The 16,968-nt window shown below is 43.9% G+C and overlaps 3 protein-coding genes across 3 annotated transcripts in view; 2 read left to right on the top strand and 1 right to left on the bottom strand.

The window, feature by feature from the left end:
• LOC134752504 (serine protease inhibitor 77Ba-like) overlaps positions 1-16,968 on the top strand; it is a 139,221-nt gene that overhangs the window by 57,646 nt on the left and 64,607 nt on the right. The gene's annotated exons all lie outside the window — the stretch shown is intronic.
• LOC134749548 (uncharacterized) lies at positions 1,056-15,145 on the top strand. The gene is made up of 4 exons (XM_063684535.1): positions 1,056-1,673; positions 1,902-2,125; positions 6,536-10,838; positions 15,137-15,145. Exons 1-4 carry the CDS (start codon positions 1,056-1,058, stop codon positions 15,143-15,145), a joined length of 5,154 nt encoding a protein of 1,717 aa, XP_063540605.1.
• The window catches only part of LOC134749542 (photoreceptor-specific nuclear receptor), a 76,046-nt gene continuing 74,864 nt past the window's right edge, over positions 15,787-16,968 (bottom strand). The window contains exons 8-11 of the mRNA XM_063684521.1: positions 16,847-16,955; positions 16,441-16,555; positions 16,236-16,355; positions 15,787-16,121 (exon numbers count right to left, since the gene is read on the bottom strand). Of these exons, the coding sequence (XP_063540591.1) occupies positions 15,883-16,121; positions 16,236-16,355; positions 16,441-16,555; positions 16,847-16,955 (583 nt within the window). The 3' untranslated portion in view covers positions 15,787-15,882. The remainder of the gene's footprint in view (positions 16,122-16,235; positions 16,356-16,440; positions 16,556-16,846; positions 16,956-16,968) is intronic.

The following is a 16,968-nucleotide window of genomic DNA, read 5'->3' as shown; positions in this document are numbered from 1 at the left end:
AAGTATTCTATGTCCTTCCCCGGTGCTCACTATCTGTATACCAAATTTATAAAATTGATCCCATAGCTCTTATGCCTGCGAATTAAGAACTATGGGACATATTTTTGAGTAAGTTGTACTAAAAAAATAAGTTTTGAACCTTATTTTATCTCATATAAGTCTTCACTATCATCAGTTTCGTATGTTACCGGCTTTTGGGAATGTTACTGGTAACATTGGTAACTTACTAGTAACATTCCCAAATGGAAACTTACTGGTAGCGGGAATGTTACCGCTGCCCATCACTACCCCTGTCGCTCAAACGGTCCCGGTCTGTAGCATCACTCAAAGTTAATCTGAAAAAGCTTTGGCTTTCCCACGAACTGTGATTTGGTTGAGTGCTAATATATATATATATTATTTATATATTATATATATATATATATATATTTATTTAATATTTATTTAGTACTATATATTTATGTATGCTAGTACATATTTATTTTATTGCATAATGCAATTGATGTATTTTAGTTATTCGTAGACGTTAATATTGTAGTTTTCCTTCTTAAATATTATTGTACGTTCTGTAAGTTTGTCTATCTATCTAATTCGAATTTTCCACTCATTTACTCTAAGGTTAGCTGGAAGAAATCCCTTATAGGGATAAGCTCGCCTTTGTACCTAAATTTATATGAATTTCATGTTATCAATTTTTGTTTTGTACAATAAAGTGATTTACTACTACTACTACTACTATAACCTGCGGGGGCATAACCAGGGAAGCTTTTACGGAACTTGAAGCGGTTTTGCCTGGAATGAGGCAGATTGATAAATCCTCCTTCCATTTGCTAGGTGCTCCCATATTCTCCGAGGGTGTCAGCTCGGTACTACAACTTAAAAGGCAGGCACTCTCGGGAGTACGCGAGCATTTAGCCCATCTGGCTGCCCACGTCACGTAGTACTATTAGTTATTCTGTGCCCACGTCTCCCTCATTTTGTTGCGGAACTGTTTCGCGTTGCCCCCCATGGTGTACACTTTACGCACGTCCCCCACTTGGCTTTTTGAACAGGATATGCTTTCTCTGGACGACGCGCTCAGGGTTGCGTTGCAATCGCTGCTGAATGTGAGTCTGAACGAAACTCAGTGGCGTCAGGCTTCCTTACCGGTTCGATACGGCGGTCTTGGTGTTCGGCGAGTACAGGACATCGGTTTGGTGGCCTTTTTAGCGTCGGCGCATGGTTCGGCAGGTCTCGTTGCTCGTATTCTGGGAGTCCAGGGTAGCGATGTGTGCGTGCCATTCGTTTCCGAGGCTTTAGCGAAATGGGCCACATTATGCCCTACCGGTGAACGTCCTGATAGCGTAGTGGCGCAGAGAGCATGGGATGACATCCTTTGCAAGCTTGCGCGTGCCAGTTTGGAGAGTGGGGCTTCGGGGAACGACTTGGCGCGCCTCAAGGCAGGTACAATGCCTGAGTCGGGAGCGTGGTTGCATGCTTTGCCGTCTCCGCACCTGGGCACACTGTTGGACAACGACTATCTGAGAATTGCAGTGGCCCTAAGGTTGGGATGCAAAGTGTGCAACGCGCACCGATGCATTTGTGGTATGATGGTTGAGGAGAATGGTCACCACGGGCTGAGTTGCCAGAGGTGCGCCGGTCGTTTCCCGAGACACCACTCTTTAAATGAAATTGTGCGGCGGGCAATGGTGTCGGCCAATATCCCGTGCATATTGTAACCACCAGGCTTGTCACGGTCAGACGGTAAACGACCCGACGGGCTCACCTTAGTTCCCTGGCGGAGGGGGCGGTGTCTTTTATGGGATGCAACATGTGTTAGCACATTTGCTGCGGTAAAAGCGGCAGGTTCAGCGGCAGAAATTGCCGCCAAAAATAAGCATGCCAAATACTCCGGGTTACAGGGGGCGTACGATTTTGTGCCCGTTGCTGTCGAAACAGCCGGACCATGGTGCAGCGAGGCGTCCGAATTGTTCAGAGAACTGGGTCGGCGGCTGAGAGAGAGGGGGAGTGATCCCCGATCTGGGTCTTGGCTTGTCCAACAAGTCTCCATCGCCATACAGCGCGGCAACGCTGCAAGTGCGATGGGGACTTTTGGACCAGGCATGCCACAGATCGCGGGTCTTAGGTTAGTTAAATAGTTGACCGAAGCGTAGCGAAGGTCTACGGTTTGACTCGCGCATTTTGCTCTTGTATGTCCGGATGTTCTCCTCTACAGGTCGCAATTCTCAACCGATTCTCGTGAAATTTTGTGACCAAATTCTGATTAAATAAAAAAAAATTGTCGACCCGGTTTTTGGAAAATTTTCAAAATGGCGGAGTCGTGATAGCTCGCGCCCAAACAAATAGTCGTATGGATATTATATCAGTATTTTCTTTTAGAGATATGTTTACAGATTAAACGGCAAAAAATGCAGAAATTTTGTATTGCTGGTTTTGGCGGTCTTTAGATGTTTAGTTTTTACTCGAGAAATAGTAGCTGTATTTCGTCAGCTAATATAAAAACTAGCGTGGCGTGTTTTGCAAACAGTCGCTTTTTTCGTTTGCAACGGGTGGTCCCTGGTTCGATCCCCGGTAATTGTATGCTGCTGCATAACTTTTTGTATTTTTTTCACTTAAATTTCGTATTATTTTTTTTATATTTTTCTATTTTCAAAAAATGAAAATAATATTATTGATTGATCAAGCGCGGGCTAAGCGTATTCGTTTCATTTTTACAAGCTTTTATTTAACTAGACCTAAAACATATGTTTTTTTATTTTAATTTTCTAGTGTTCTTAACCGCGGAGCCATACATTTATTTAGATTTAAGTGGTTCTCCTTATTCCGAATTTCATATAATTTTATTTACAGTATTTCTTTTAAAATACGTAGATTTTTTGCTCTATAAACTTTGAGGTTTAGGTAGTATAGATTCGTTTGTCTGAGCCGGTTTATGGAGCCAATTATTCAATAATATTATCGAAAAATTCAATAAAAATTGATAAAATTTTGCCCAACGCCTGTCCATGTGAGTGATCATCCATGTTAAACAAGATGGTGAAGTTAAGTTTAATAATAACTAACAAAGATGTCACTTTAACACAGGTGACCTAGCTAAGTAGTGCCTAACTTGCTCGATATGTGGTGACATCGTGAGGTTCCTTATCCAAAGGGTAAAAACGGGACCCTATTACTTACTAAGACTCCTCTGTCCGTCTCTCCGTCTGCATGTCACCAGGCTGTGTCTAATGAACAGTGATAGCTAGACAGTTGAAATTTTCATAAATGATGTATTTCTGTTGCTGCTATAGGAACAAATACTAAAACGTACGGAACCCTCGGTGGGCGAGTCCGACCCGCACTTGTGCGGTTTTTAGAGTTTCGAGCGCTTGATTTCGTGTGGCTCCCTTCAATATATCTCCACTACTATAAGCTTTCAATACTTTTAGAAATTCAAAAATCAGCCAGGTATACAGGTTGGTTTGGGTCAGTGAGGGCAACTACCAGATCCCGTGCTGCTGCGTGAAAATGGTCTTAGAAAACCTTCCCTCAATTTCAAATTAGTGAAGATTGGGGTTTACCGATTTTGGAAAAAAACATAGGTACCTACAGGATGCAAGAAAAAGATCATTTTTGACAAATGCCTGCGGCGCCCTTTTTCTCTTACCTACAAGCTTTTCACTGTAGGGTAGGGCAAAGCTCAACATTCAAGTCTTACATACAGGGCGCCTGCTTTACGCTATGAGGTCCCTAAGTGGCCCTATGCGGTCTTCGCAATAACTTTTCCACGCCACGTTTCACGTCAACCACTGCGGCTGTGTCCCTAATAGCCTTTTCCCATGTTTTTTTGATGCCAATCGATCCCATTCCTATCCACGATCAAAAGCTTGTATGGGACCATAAAAAACTTCGCCTAGGAAAGCCACAAATCGAGGAAAACTTTTCCCATACAATTTGTATGAAATGAAAACTTTTATTTTTATGCCAATCGATTCCATTCCTATCCAGTATCAATAGTTTCATAGGGTTCAACTAATGGTAATGTACCTACTAAAAAGCCACAATAATATTCAAAAGGAAATTTATAAACCTAGAAAATATTATGCTGAAGCGATCAACATCAAAATTAAAGTGATTTGTTAAGATTTAGTTAGTCGAAACCGTTTTCTCCCGAAATGGAAATTGTATGAAAAAAGTACCTATTGTCTATAGCTATTCTACCCTCTTATTTAAACCATCCTAGACACATCCATCTTAAGCTATGCTCGCGAGGTCTACAGCTCACAGCCACTAGTTTTAAATTTGTGTTTTTAAATATGTAGTAGCAAGAGGTTGTTGACAGATGATTTTTGTTATTAGTATTGTAATGTTTTATATTTAGATTATGACAAAAAGTCAAATCGCAATATAGTCATCAACCGAATATTAAGCATAATGTCATTAAATAAGGGTGTCGCATATAGCTTTTAAGATGTTTTTATTGTACGTTTTGTGATCCTCTAATTTTGTGTTTTATTATTGTGTAACTTTCTATGTCTTTTAATCATTGTGTGTTTATGTTTTATTTTTATATTTCGTGCATAGTTATAAGAATCAATGTCCCACAATAAATATTACCTATTCCCTAACTTTGTAAAATAGCGTAAGCTGATTGGCCAATAAATGGATACTGACTCTGCACAACACACCCACGTGACACAGTGGGCGGGGCGCGGTCGCGCTATCATATAAATATGACTGCCCAACCTAGCCTCGTCAGTCTTTCTACAACACCTCTACACTTAACATCTTATTAACCCTAAAATAAGTGTTCTTACTAACCCTCACACTAACCCGGTAACATGGTGGTGGTATTTCTGAGGTAATTGGCAGCGGTAGCTTCACTTCGGTCAGCGCGTTCCAGTCTTCGGCGTACGAGCTTCAAGAAAAACAGTCTACGCTCAACAATTATGGTCCTTCGATAGCCGAATAAAGAACAAAGAAACAAGTACGCGCTGAGTGTTGAGAATTTCTCCACTCAGATAGAAGAAAGAACAAAGAAACAAGTACGCGCTGAGTGTCGAGATTTTTCTCCACTCAGATAGAAAAAAGAAGCTTGAAAAACGAACGCGCTGAGCCTTGAAGTACGCTTCGGCTCAGACCCTTACCCAATTACCCCTCCATACCCCACCATACCGGCTTGCCGGTCGGACCGTGCTGTGTTGTAGGTTTTCCTCCACTCACGCGTCCTGGCAACTTTCGTTGCATGTGTCACATGGTGATGCCATCACACTGCTTTCGAACGCTCTAGGCATTGCACTTTGTCATTGCGGGAGATTCAGTGCATCGAGGGATTTACGCTTAGGGGCACTGACGTTGCGCTCTGTGGCGTCAGGGCATAGGTGTTAGGCAGGTAAATTTGTATATAGTTAGGGACCCCCGCGTGTGTGTCAAGAAAGAAGAAGATGTCTACGAAGAGTACGAGAAATCTTCGACCGCGCGCTAAGGGCCCGCCTGCCCCCGCGCCCACAGAGACCCCTACCCCCTCGTCCGGCAAGACCACGTCTACCGAGACACATACATGGAGCAAAGGCTCCACCGGCAACCAAGTGAATAGCGGTGGAGAGATAGACAACAATTCGGTACACTCGAACGCATTCGAAGATACGGTAGTAGAACGCAGTAGGTCGAATACGCTAGTAAATAAAGACCCCGTGGTCGCGCCGCCGCCGCCGCGGGCGCCGTCTGTTCGTGGATCAATCAGAGGTCGCGAATCGGTAAATAGGGATCGTGATAGTCAATTATCGGTGCTCATGGCCGAGCTCGAGGTTCATAAAGCCGCTCTAGTTGTCGCTCAGAAGCAGTCCGATACTGCCAAATTAAAGCTGCAGATCGCCGAATTGGAGGCGAATTCTGACAGAGGCAGTACCGTGGCTGACGAGTCTGAACGGCGTACTAGGAATTGGGTAGGACAACAGTGTAGGCCACAGGAGCAAGACGTCGCGATCGAGAATAGTAAAATTCCCTTGCCGAAGGAGACAGCGCCGCCGCCGCGCGCCGCCGCCATTGAGCGGGGTACTAGTAGGCCGCAACCGCGTTATTTAGAGGTGCCACACGGCAGTTATGCACCTATCTACCATAAGCCGCCCGAGTTACCCTCATTCGGAGGAGATATAACCGAATGGATTTCATTTAGGGCAGAGTTCGAGGACACGTCTCCCATGTTTAGTGCCGTCAATAACGTAAGTCGTATTAGGCGCGCGCTCAAAGGCGAGGCTCGGACCGCCGTGAAATCAATAATGTACACAGTTCAGGACCCGTACGAAATTATGGAGGCGCTAGAACGGCAATTCGGCGACCCGGAGGAAATTGTGTTAACGGAGTTGCATAATATAAAACGTATGCCGCGCTTGTCAGAAGACAACGCGAACATAGCTTCCTTCGCCGCACATATTGCGAATGCCGTCGCAACCATACGTTCGCTGCGACAAGAGCAGTACCTACACGCGCCTGAACTTGTAAACAAAATCGTGGACAAACTTAATCTGATTGTGCGTTACGAATGGGCAAAATATAGGCAGTCTAATAGTCAAACTCCCGGTCTAGTTGCATTATCGGAGTTTTTGAACGAAATTAGCACTGCAGCCAAACGCGTCAACCGACATAGGCCGTCGAACAGATTGCGGAACACAGTAAACACGGTATCTTTTGAGCACGACCCTAGGCGAGCAAGCAGTTCTCGCGATAGGCGTCGCGCCCCCGCGTTTTCCCGCGATCCTAGCACGGAGTCGGAATCAGATTCCCACGATCATTACGTACGCGAAGCGCCGCGTAGTAATAAACCCGCTATCGCGCAAGTTAAGCCTCGCGATAGTAACAAAAAAAAACCCGCGTCGACCGGAGCTAAGCCCAAACAACCGACATCGTCCGTCCCTGTCTCGCGCAGCACGTGCGCCGTTTGCCAGAACGGCCACGAGCACAAAGTTAGCGCGTGTCGTAAATTTTTAGCGGCGACGATTCCTGAACGGTGGGACTTAGCAAAGGGCGCTAGATTATGCTATAGGTGCTTAGACGCGGCTCACCGTAAGTTCAAGTGCAAGTACATCGCGTGCGGAGTTAACCAATGCGAAGCCGGACATCATAAGCTATTACACGGACTGAACGCGGCCGCGCCCGCGAACGGTAATAGTACTCCGGCGGCAGCGGTTAATAATATTAGGCTCCCGCAAACGTACCTCAAAGTCATGCCTGTAGAGGTGTCGGGACCGCTAGGTACCGTGCAAACCCTCGCGCTGCTAGACGAAGGCGCGGCTATGACTTTGATGCTTCACGAAACGGCCGATAAACTCGCGCCTCGCGTAAAAGGCGAAACTCTAGAGATAGAAGGCATAGGCGGCGTATTCAGAAATCCAGATTCGTATACGTTACGAGTCGCAATACGGGGTTTTTGTAGCCGACACATGGAAATGATGGAGGTAATCACGATTGGCGATATTGGCATAGGAATGCAGGGCGTACCACGTGACGTAGTCGACAAGTGCGAACACTTGACTAAAATCGCGGACGAATTAAGTTACCCGACCGGCATACCTACCATCGTGATAGGACAAGATAATTGGCACCTCATCATTTCTCGGCAAATTTTAGAGGGCCCGCCTGAGCTTCCCATTGCTAGCCTAACTAGACTGGGCTGGGTTTTACACGGCCCAGATAGAACGCGCCGCGCCGCGGTAAATTTTGTAGGGCACGCACGGCCTAAAACCGCGGACGACGAGGATTTAGAGCTAATGAAACGGCATTTTGACATAGAATCATTAGGCGTTTCACAAAAGCTACCTCGGGCCGATCCCGACCAGCGTGCGCTAGACTTGCTGAAAACCACCTGTGTAAAAATACCGGGGGAGAATAGGTATCGAGCGGGCTTATTATGGCGGACAGACGACGAAAAGCTCCCAGATAACCGAGCGCAAGCATTAAAACGGCTGTACAATCTAGAACGAAAACTAGACCGAGATGCAACGTTAAAGGCAGAATATGCAAAGCATATGGCTAACTTGCTTGACAAAGGTTACGCGGAGAAAATGGAGTCGCCGCCCCCCCTCGATGCGCCCCGGGTGTGGTACTTAGCGCATTTCCCAACATTTCACCCGCAACGCGGCAAAATGAGATTAGTGTGGGACGCGGCCGCCACGGCCTACGGACGGTCGCTCAATAGCGCGCTTTTGGCTGGCCCCGACTTATTAGAGTCACTCTTTGGCGTACTAGTGCGTTTCCGCGAGGGTAAAATCGCGGTAATAGCGGACGTCAAAGAAATGTTTTTACAGATCGAGATAATTGAACAAGATCGCGATGCGTTACGTTTCGTTTGGCGGGGGGAGGACCGCACCTCTCCACCGCAAGAATACAGAATGAAGCGGCTTATATTTGGATCGGCAGCGTCGCCGACAACCGCGCTATACGTCAAAAACGAAAACGCAAGAACGCATAGCGAACAATTTCCGATCGCAGCTGAAAAAACAATAAAAAATACGTACATGGACGACATGTTGATCGCGCTCGATACGTCCGAGGACGACGCCAGGCGCATCGTAAACGAGGTTTACGAACTAAATATGCGCGCGTCATTCGAGCTTCGCGGGTTCGCTTCGAATCATCCTGCGGTTATTGCTGACGTAGTTAACAGTAAAGAGGAAACGTCATTGTTAGGCGCTAGCGAGAGCGAACGTACGTTAGGTTTGAAATGGAATCACAAGCGTTACACCTTAGGTTTCAACGTAAACTTTCGCAACACGCCCGAGGACGTACTTAACGGTCAGAAATTACCCACAAAACGACAGGTTACGAGTAGTGCGATGTCAATATTCGATCCGATCGGATACGTTAGCCCCATATCCGTCTTAGGCAAGGCATTAATGCAGGAGATATGGCGCACCGGAATCGGATGGGACTCGCCCATACCCGTCTCGCTCGCACCCGCATGGCGATCGTTCATAGATAACGTACAACAATTACGGGACTTGGAAATTCCGCGACACGTGCCCGCATTTAATAGGGAGGCATATATGCATGTTTTTTGCGACGCAAGTGAAAAAATATATGCCGCGGCCGTGTACCTAGTCAGCGTCAACCCCGAGGGGACTAGAACGTCCGCATTAGTGGCCGCAAAGGCCCGAGTGTCACCTCTCCGGGTAGTTAGTATTCCACGAATGGAATTACAGAGCTGCGTACTAGCGACTAGGTTAGCGGAGACCATAGTCAAAGAGTCAGACTACGTAATAAAGGACAAGTATTTTTGGTCTGACTCCAAAACGGCACTCACGTGGATACGGTCGGACCCACGTAGGTACAAAACGTTCGTCGCACATAGGTTAGCGGAAATCGAGAACACTACCACCCCCGCCAACTGGCGCTGGGTGCCTAGTGCAGCTAACGTAGCTGACGACGCGACGCGCGGTATACCTACGCAATTTGGAGCGAACCACCGATGGTTCATAGGGCCCGATTTCATACGTAAAAGCGAGGAGCATTGGCCGACAGAGAAAACGCCCGCGCCCGTCGCCGATACGGGCGAAGAACGCGTTAACAAGCTCGTATGCTCGGTAGGCGCCGCGAAAAATAAGTTTGAGTACCTGCCGGAGGTATGTAGGTTCTCAAAGTTCGTACGCTTAGTCCGCGCCACCGCTAAAACACTGGTTGCCGCCGAGGTTTTTAAAGCCGCATTGCTTAAAAAGAAACCAGACACAGACATAAATAAGGGGCATTTGAACTTAGCAGAGATATTGCTTATACGCCGGAGTCAACATGAAGCCTTTCCAGAGGAAATCAAGTTAATGGAAACTGGACGGCCGATTCCGAAGAAATCGCCACTCCATAAAATCGCAGTAAAACTCGACAAAAATGGAGTCATCGTGCTGAACGCCAGAATAGATAAAGAGGTACACATACCCGTTCTACACGCTAAAGAAGATTTCGTTAAGCTGCTAATACATCATTTTCATGCTCTCTACAATCACGGCAACCACTCAACAGTGATAAACGAGCTGAAACAGAGATATTATATTATCGGTCTGCGCGGTAGCATTCGTTATATAACGAATAAGTGCCAATGGTGTCGGACCTATAAGGAGACCACACTCAAGGTTCCTGTAGGCGACTTACCACCAGAGAGGCTCCAGGCGAATCAACCGCCATTTACCGCCGCAGCCGTAGATTTATTTGGCCCAATGAATATTACAATAGGCCGCCGCCGCGAGAAAAGATGGGGCGTATTATATACTTGCCTCACTACCCGAGCTGTGCACTTAGAGCTTGCCGCCTCACTTTCGGCATCCTCTATGATACTCTCACTGCGCAGAATGATAGCTCGGCGCGGCACGCCTACCGTTCTGTACTCCGACAACGCAACTAACTTCTACGGAGCAGAACGAGAAATTGCAGAGGCCAAGAAAACGCTGCCAGACAGTCTAAAGCCATTCCTGACTGAACGAGCGATCACCTGGAAAAAGATACCGCCTGGCAACCCTTCCGCCGGCGGTGCATGGGAACGACTCGTGGGCAGCGTGAAAACTGCACTGAAAGCTACACTAAAAGAGAGAGCACCTCATGAAGAAGTTCTACATACGCTGCTTCTAGAAGCCGAGCACGTAGTGAACTCCAGACCACTGACACCTGTGAATCCAGACCTAGATGTCGAGGCTCTAACGCCGAACCATTTTCTCATCGGCCGGTCGAGCGCAATGGCACCGCTGGGCGTCTTCACAGACAAAGATATGTCACTGTCGTCATGGAAGACAGCGCAGAACTTAGCCGATCACTTTTGGAGGCGCTGGCAGAAAGAATACAGACCCAGCCTCCTCCCTCGGCCCAGTGCTCACCAGAACGTGCAGAAGCTAAATATAGGCGACATCGTCATCGTAGCGGACAGCTCTATGCCACGAGGAACATGGCCTAGAGGCGAAATCGCACAACTCTTTCCCGGCCCTGATGGCCACGTAAGAGTAGCCATTGTTCGCACCCGAGCGGGTGAAGTCCGCCGTCCAGTTTCCCGGCTTATACCTATATACTCCACGAATGGAGACGGTGTTGGCACACGCGGGGGAGATTGTCGCATATAGCTTTTAAGATGTTTTTATTGTACGTTTTGTGATCCTCTAATTTTGTGTTTTATTATTGTGTAACTTTCTATGTCTTTTAATCATTGTGTGTTTATGTTTTATTTTTATATTTCGTGCATAGTTATAAGAATCAATGTCCCACAATAAATATTACCTATTCCCTAACTTTGTAAAATAGCGTAAGCTGATTGGCCAATAAATGGATACTGACTCTGCACAACACACCCACGTGACACAGTGGGCGGGGCGCGGTCGCGCTATCATATAAATATGACTGCCCAACCTAGCCTCGTCAGTCTTTCTACAACACCTCTACACTTAACATCTTATTAACCCTAAAATAAGTGTTCTTACTAACCCTCACACTAACCCGGTAACATGGTGGTGGTATTTCTGAGGTAATTGGCAGCGGTAGCTTCACTTCGGTCAGCGCGTTCCAGTCTTCGGCGTACGAGCTTCAAGAAAAACAGTCTACGCTCAACAAAGGGCTTATTTTACATTGAGACAATAGGTATCCTTAACTTTTTGCGGTAAATTTAAAACTTTTTGTTAGTTAATAATCCCGTATTTTGTTTTTGACATGAATGCATAAAATTAAATTTTTAATTTAATTTAAAATTTGTAAGACATTTTTTTGATTTGTATCTATTAATTTATTAAATAATGTTATGTAAATACCTAGTCAATGACGATCATAATATAAATTCATGTAGATTAGTCTAGCGTAATTTATAATGTAATTTCATATTATGAGAATAAATATCTAATCTAATCTAATAAGAAAGCAGAACAGCAGTATCACCTTCGCGTGTTACCGCCGATAGGCCGATACCCGATGTATCTTTCTAAAATCTGAAGGTCGTTCTCAGAGTTAACGGACTGTATTACCGTAGCACTATTCAAATAAAATATACCTACTAGGTAAGACGAGTACCTATGATACGGTAAAATGAGTGTCAGCGCCAGCGCGTTTGCGGCCATGTCATTGCCATTTTAAAAAAAACAAGGAAAACTGCGTATTTTTATCAAGGACCGCGATGATTACTAGGTAGGTACATATTGGATGTTACTCAGCGAGACGTAGGAATTTTACGTGTTAATAAAAAACATTTATATGATGCTACAGTTTTGAAAACAGAGTTTTGACATTTTAAACCTATCAAAGTATTCGTCTTTTACTAGGTACGTCCCTATCTATTATATGAAACAATGAGAGGAAACTGCTGCCTCTGGTCTTCGTAACCTGGTAAATTCAAATTTCAATTCATATTATCTGTCAGTCAAAAACATTTATTGCAAACATATTACATAATATCTGCTTATTAATACGTACTTATAACCATAACACTCATAGTATGTGGTTTACAAAGTGAGGATGTGCAAAGTCTTCACATATAGTAGGCCAGGAAATAAATGCCCAAAAAACGTTATAGAGGGAAATGCTTGGAACACAATTTTTGACTTCGTAGCTTTGTTTGGACTAGTTAGGAGGTTAACATATCAAAAGTCCCCGGCCGTAACCCTGGTGCTGGGGGGGAGAGGGGGGGTTTGAAGGTTCCATTTTTCGGTTTTTCAATTATATCTCGGAAACTATGCGTCTGAGCGACTTGGCCACTTATACGAAATGAAAAGAGATTTAATTTGTTACAAGTTTTATTAAGTCTAATTTTTTGATATTTTGTATAGTTTTTGAGACACCCGCTCTTGAAGGTTTATTTAGGGCTCTCATTTTTATCTTGATTATCTACATCAGTGAAGCTGCTGGGCCGGGTTGGATATCGTTTTCATATAAATCGGGGGTGCTGAATTCATTTATGGTATCAGCATTGACACCATTCCTAAGTAAAAACAAAATTAAAAAAAAAACTTGTTTTTTAAATTCCTCTTTACGCTTAAACCGCAGAACCAATTTCGTTGAAATTTGGTATAGAGATAGTTTGAGTCCCGGGAGAGTACATAGGATAGTTTTTATAACCAAATTATTATTAGTTATTGATACCCCATACAAATTTCCACCCCACTTTTCACACCCTTAAATCTTAAATGATGATTTAAGGGTGTGAAAAGTGGGGTGGAAATTTGTATGGGGTATCAATAACCGCTGAACCTATTTAAATAATATTTGGGATGGTCTACATGTTTGATTTAGTTGAAAATGATACCAAACATGACTTCAAACCTAAATTTAAACAGTATTAACCTCAGGAATTCAACTTCGGCGAAGAAGCTGAATTCCCCTCACACAAAATTTCACACCTTCAAAGTATGATTTTTGAGATAAAAACTATATTATATCTAGTCTCGGGACTTAAATCTATTTACCAAATTCCAACTAAATCGGTTCAGCGGTTTAAGCGTGAAGAAGAGTTAAAAAAAAAGTTATGTTTAAAGTTTATATCTTTTTACTTCGGAAAGGTGTCAATGTTGATACCATAAATGAATTCAGCACCTACGATTTATACAAAAACGTTACCAAACCCGGCGTAGCAGCTTCACTGATGTCGATAATAAAAATAAAAATAAGAGCCCTAAATAAACCTTCAAGAGCGGTTATCTCAAAAACTATACAATATATCAAAAAACTCACTCAAAAAATCACTTTTCATTTTGTATAAGTGGCCATGTCGGTCAGACGCATAGTTTCCGAGATATAATCGAAAAACCGAAAAATTGATCCTTTAAACCCCCCTCTCCCCCCAGCACCAGGGTTACGGTCGGGGACTTTTGATATGTTCATCTCCCAACTAATCCAAACAAAGCTACGAAGTCAAAAATTGTGTTCCTAGCATTTCCCTCTATACCTTCTTATTGCTTGGCCTATAGGTAAATAATTGCTTGTATGCACGAGTAAACCAGTCTTGCAACCCGATGTTCACCGTTGATTTGGCTTTTTAAACGACTTCAATTTCATAGAAGGTTCTGTATTCGTTTTGGTGTTTTTTTAGGGTTCCGTACCCAAAGGGTAAACACGGAACCCTATAACTAAGACTCCACTGTCCGTCCGTCTGTCTGTCACCTGGCTGTATCTCATGAACCGTGATAGGTAACTAGACAGTTGAAATTTTCAAAGATGATGTATTTAGGTTGCAGCTATAACATCAAATACTAATAAAAAGTACGGAACCCTCGGTGGGCGAGTCCGACTCGCACTTGTCCGTTTTTTATGTATGTTCTCCGATTTCTCCGAACCAAAACCCGTGGTCCGATTTGAATAATTCTTTTTTATAATATGTTCTTTACGAGTTTTACGTCACAGACATAATGAGCGACTGAAGCGTCGTGGGCTGGCCAAGTTTAGTATTCGTTTTAATGATCTACTATCTAACAATGTTATGTATCATTAAAAGACAAATAGGGGCAGACCGACTTTTAAATGTGATCGTGTTTATTTATTTCATACTATAATTTGCCCGCGTCTAGTCTGCGTGGAGTTAGTAATTTAGGTAGCTTATTTTTTATCCAATCTGCTTTTTATCGATTCCCCATACAAACTTCCACCCCCTTAAAGGATGACTTCTGGGATAAAAACTACCCTATGTCCTTCCCCGGGACTACCTACTCAAACTATCTCTATACCAAATTTCAACTAAATCGATTCAGCGGTTTAAGCGTGAAGAAGTAACAAACAGACACACTTTCGCATTTATAATATTAGTAATGTCACGAAGACTTAAATCTTCGTTCCTACCCAAATTTGAATGAACTCTAGGGGAGCGTGGGGCTTAATGTAACAGGGGTAAGTAGTAACGCTCAATTTTGACGAGGAATTAAAAACATTGTAATTTCTTTTTTTGCTGAATGACCTTCTTATAACTTGCGGTTATTTGTTTTTTTTTATTCTTCTATAGCTTATAGTTTTTGACATGTTGGCAATACAATACTATACTGTCACACTCGAGATTTATCTTAATTTTACCTTTTTGCGATCGAATGAAATGAGTCTATAGCCTAATAGTTATATGGACTAGTAGGGGTGCGCTTTATTATCAGAAATCATAAGTTTATTGTTGTCTGACGCTGACGCTATGTTATGCATAAGTATCTTCACGTTATTTATTTGGTAGGTAGTGTGATTAATGCGTATTGTAGTTAATATGCACACGATCAAATCGACCGGAAAGCTACGTATAGATGAGGGGGCACAAAAACTGAAATAATAGGGATTTTTACTGTATTAACATTCTTCAAGGACACCTATAATCTTGCTTAAGTATTTACATAGATTTGTACAAATCTATCAAACGTCATCTTATGAGGCCATAATTCGTTTTAAAAATCTAGCTTTACTTTTATCCAATCTTCACTTTTAGATGCATCAAGCTAAAATAAGTAGGTACAAGTATCTACTACTAGATTGTGTTAGTGGCGCTACCTACGCAGTTTCGCGTAATATTCCCTATTCTACATCTTCATCAATGAAAACTTATTATGTGGATTCAAACATTTTGGTTGGTTGTAATTTGGCATCTTTATTTATTTATTTATTTATACAAGGAATTCCGACAGCTATAAAATATTAGTTTATGACCATTTTACCTTTGCTAAGTATTTTCAGACGGTCATATTTAAAGGTGTCATTTACACTTTCCACTTTCGACCACAGACAATCTCATATACATGAGATAATAGCAGTTAAAAGTCTAAACGAGGGTTGGTCTTTTCATTCACAATCGCGGCTCGTCACTAGTGCTACCAATGAAAAATCTAATAGGCCACTTATTTCACAACGCAGCCGCTCGCGCTAACTACATGTCGAACACCGAACACCACATAGATCTGAGTTCCTTAACAGAAAACAATCAATGTAAAGCTAATTTTTATACATATCAGCTAGCACCTTCTCCATGGGCGTCTGTCCGATGGTCTTGGCGAAGAACTCCCTCTCGAGCTGGTGCGGGGAGACGAGGCGGAGCAGCGGCAGCAACAGCAGCAGGCGGCCGAAGCGCGCGGGCGCCGCCGCGTGCGCCGCGCGGGCGTGCGTCATCAACATCACCTGCGCCTGGTCTTGGAGGTTCTCGATCTGCAGGGGATCCTTGAGACCGCGCGTCTCTGGAAAATTAACGTCATCATCACGGAAGGACTTCTTGATGATCTCGCTGGTGGTGAAGAATAAATTGTGACTATAGAACGAGCGAGTTGGTCTATACTGATATAGCTACTGACCAGATTTGAAGAGTACGATGGCCTTCATGCAAGCGAATTCGGCTGGGTCGACCAGCACTGCGCGGTACCGGCCCAGCACCTCGCGCAGTCGCCGCAAAACACCTGAGCCCACTCCAGATTCTGACACAAAAAAACGTAGTATTATATACATATCAGATTCCGTAATCAGTAAAGCAAATCTTGTATTTAATCTATTGTGATTTACCCTGGTCAGTTTGGTCGCTGCCGAAGAGCGCCGTACACGCCGCGTCGAGCGGCAGGCACCATTGGATTGCGTTTAGTAGGAACAACTCCGACCATGCCTCCTCCAACAGTATAACCTGATAAACAACCGAAAATTGTCGTATATTTGCTCAGTTATAAATATCGCAAAAAACAAGAGGCATTTGTTTTATTGGGTATGTTACTGAGGTCCGACATATAAAAGCTGCCATCTCTTCCTTAGGGATTCCATCAAGCGTCGATCCCACTAGAAAACAAATCATGAATGTAAATGAGTAGGAAGTGGCACACATATTCGCTAGGGCTAGATAACATGCAATCGCTATTTACAAATTAAGGAACCTAGACAATATCAAATACATAAGTTAGTACGGAAATTATAAGATTACCTGGTCTCTGAAGGCGAGGCTAGCGAAGGAAGGCAGGTTTTTGGCCCATTTGACGGCCATGAACAGCAGCCGGGCTGCTGTCTCTGCCGCGCTTTCCACTCCAAGCGGTCTGAATCAACAAG

Source organism: Cydia strobilella, chromosome 2 (genome assembly GCF_947568885.1).
Source record: "Cydia strobilella chromosome 2, ilCydStro3.1, whole genome shotgun sequence".
NCBI classification, from domain to species: Eukaryota; Metazoa; Arthropoda; class Insecta; order Lepidoptera; family Tortricidae; genus Cydia; species Cydia strobilella.
This window is presented reverse-complemented; position numbering and strand designations above follow the sequence as displayed.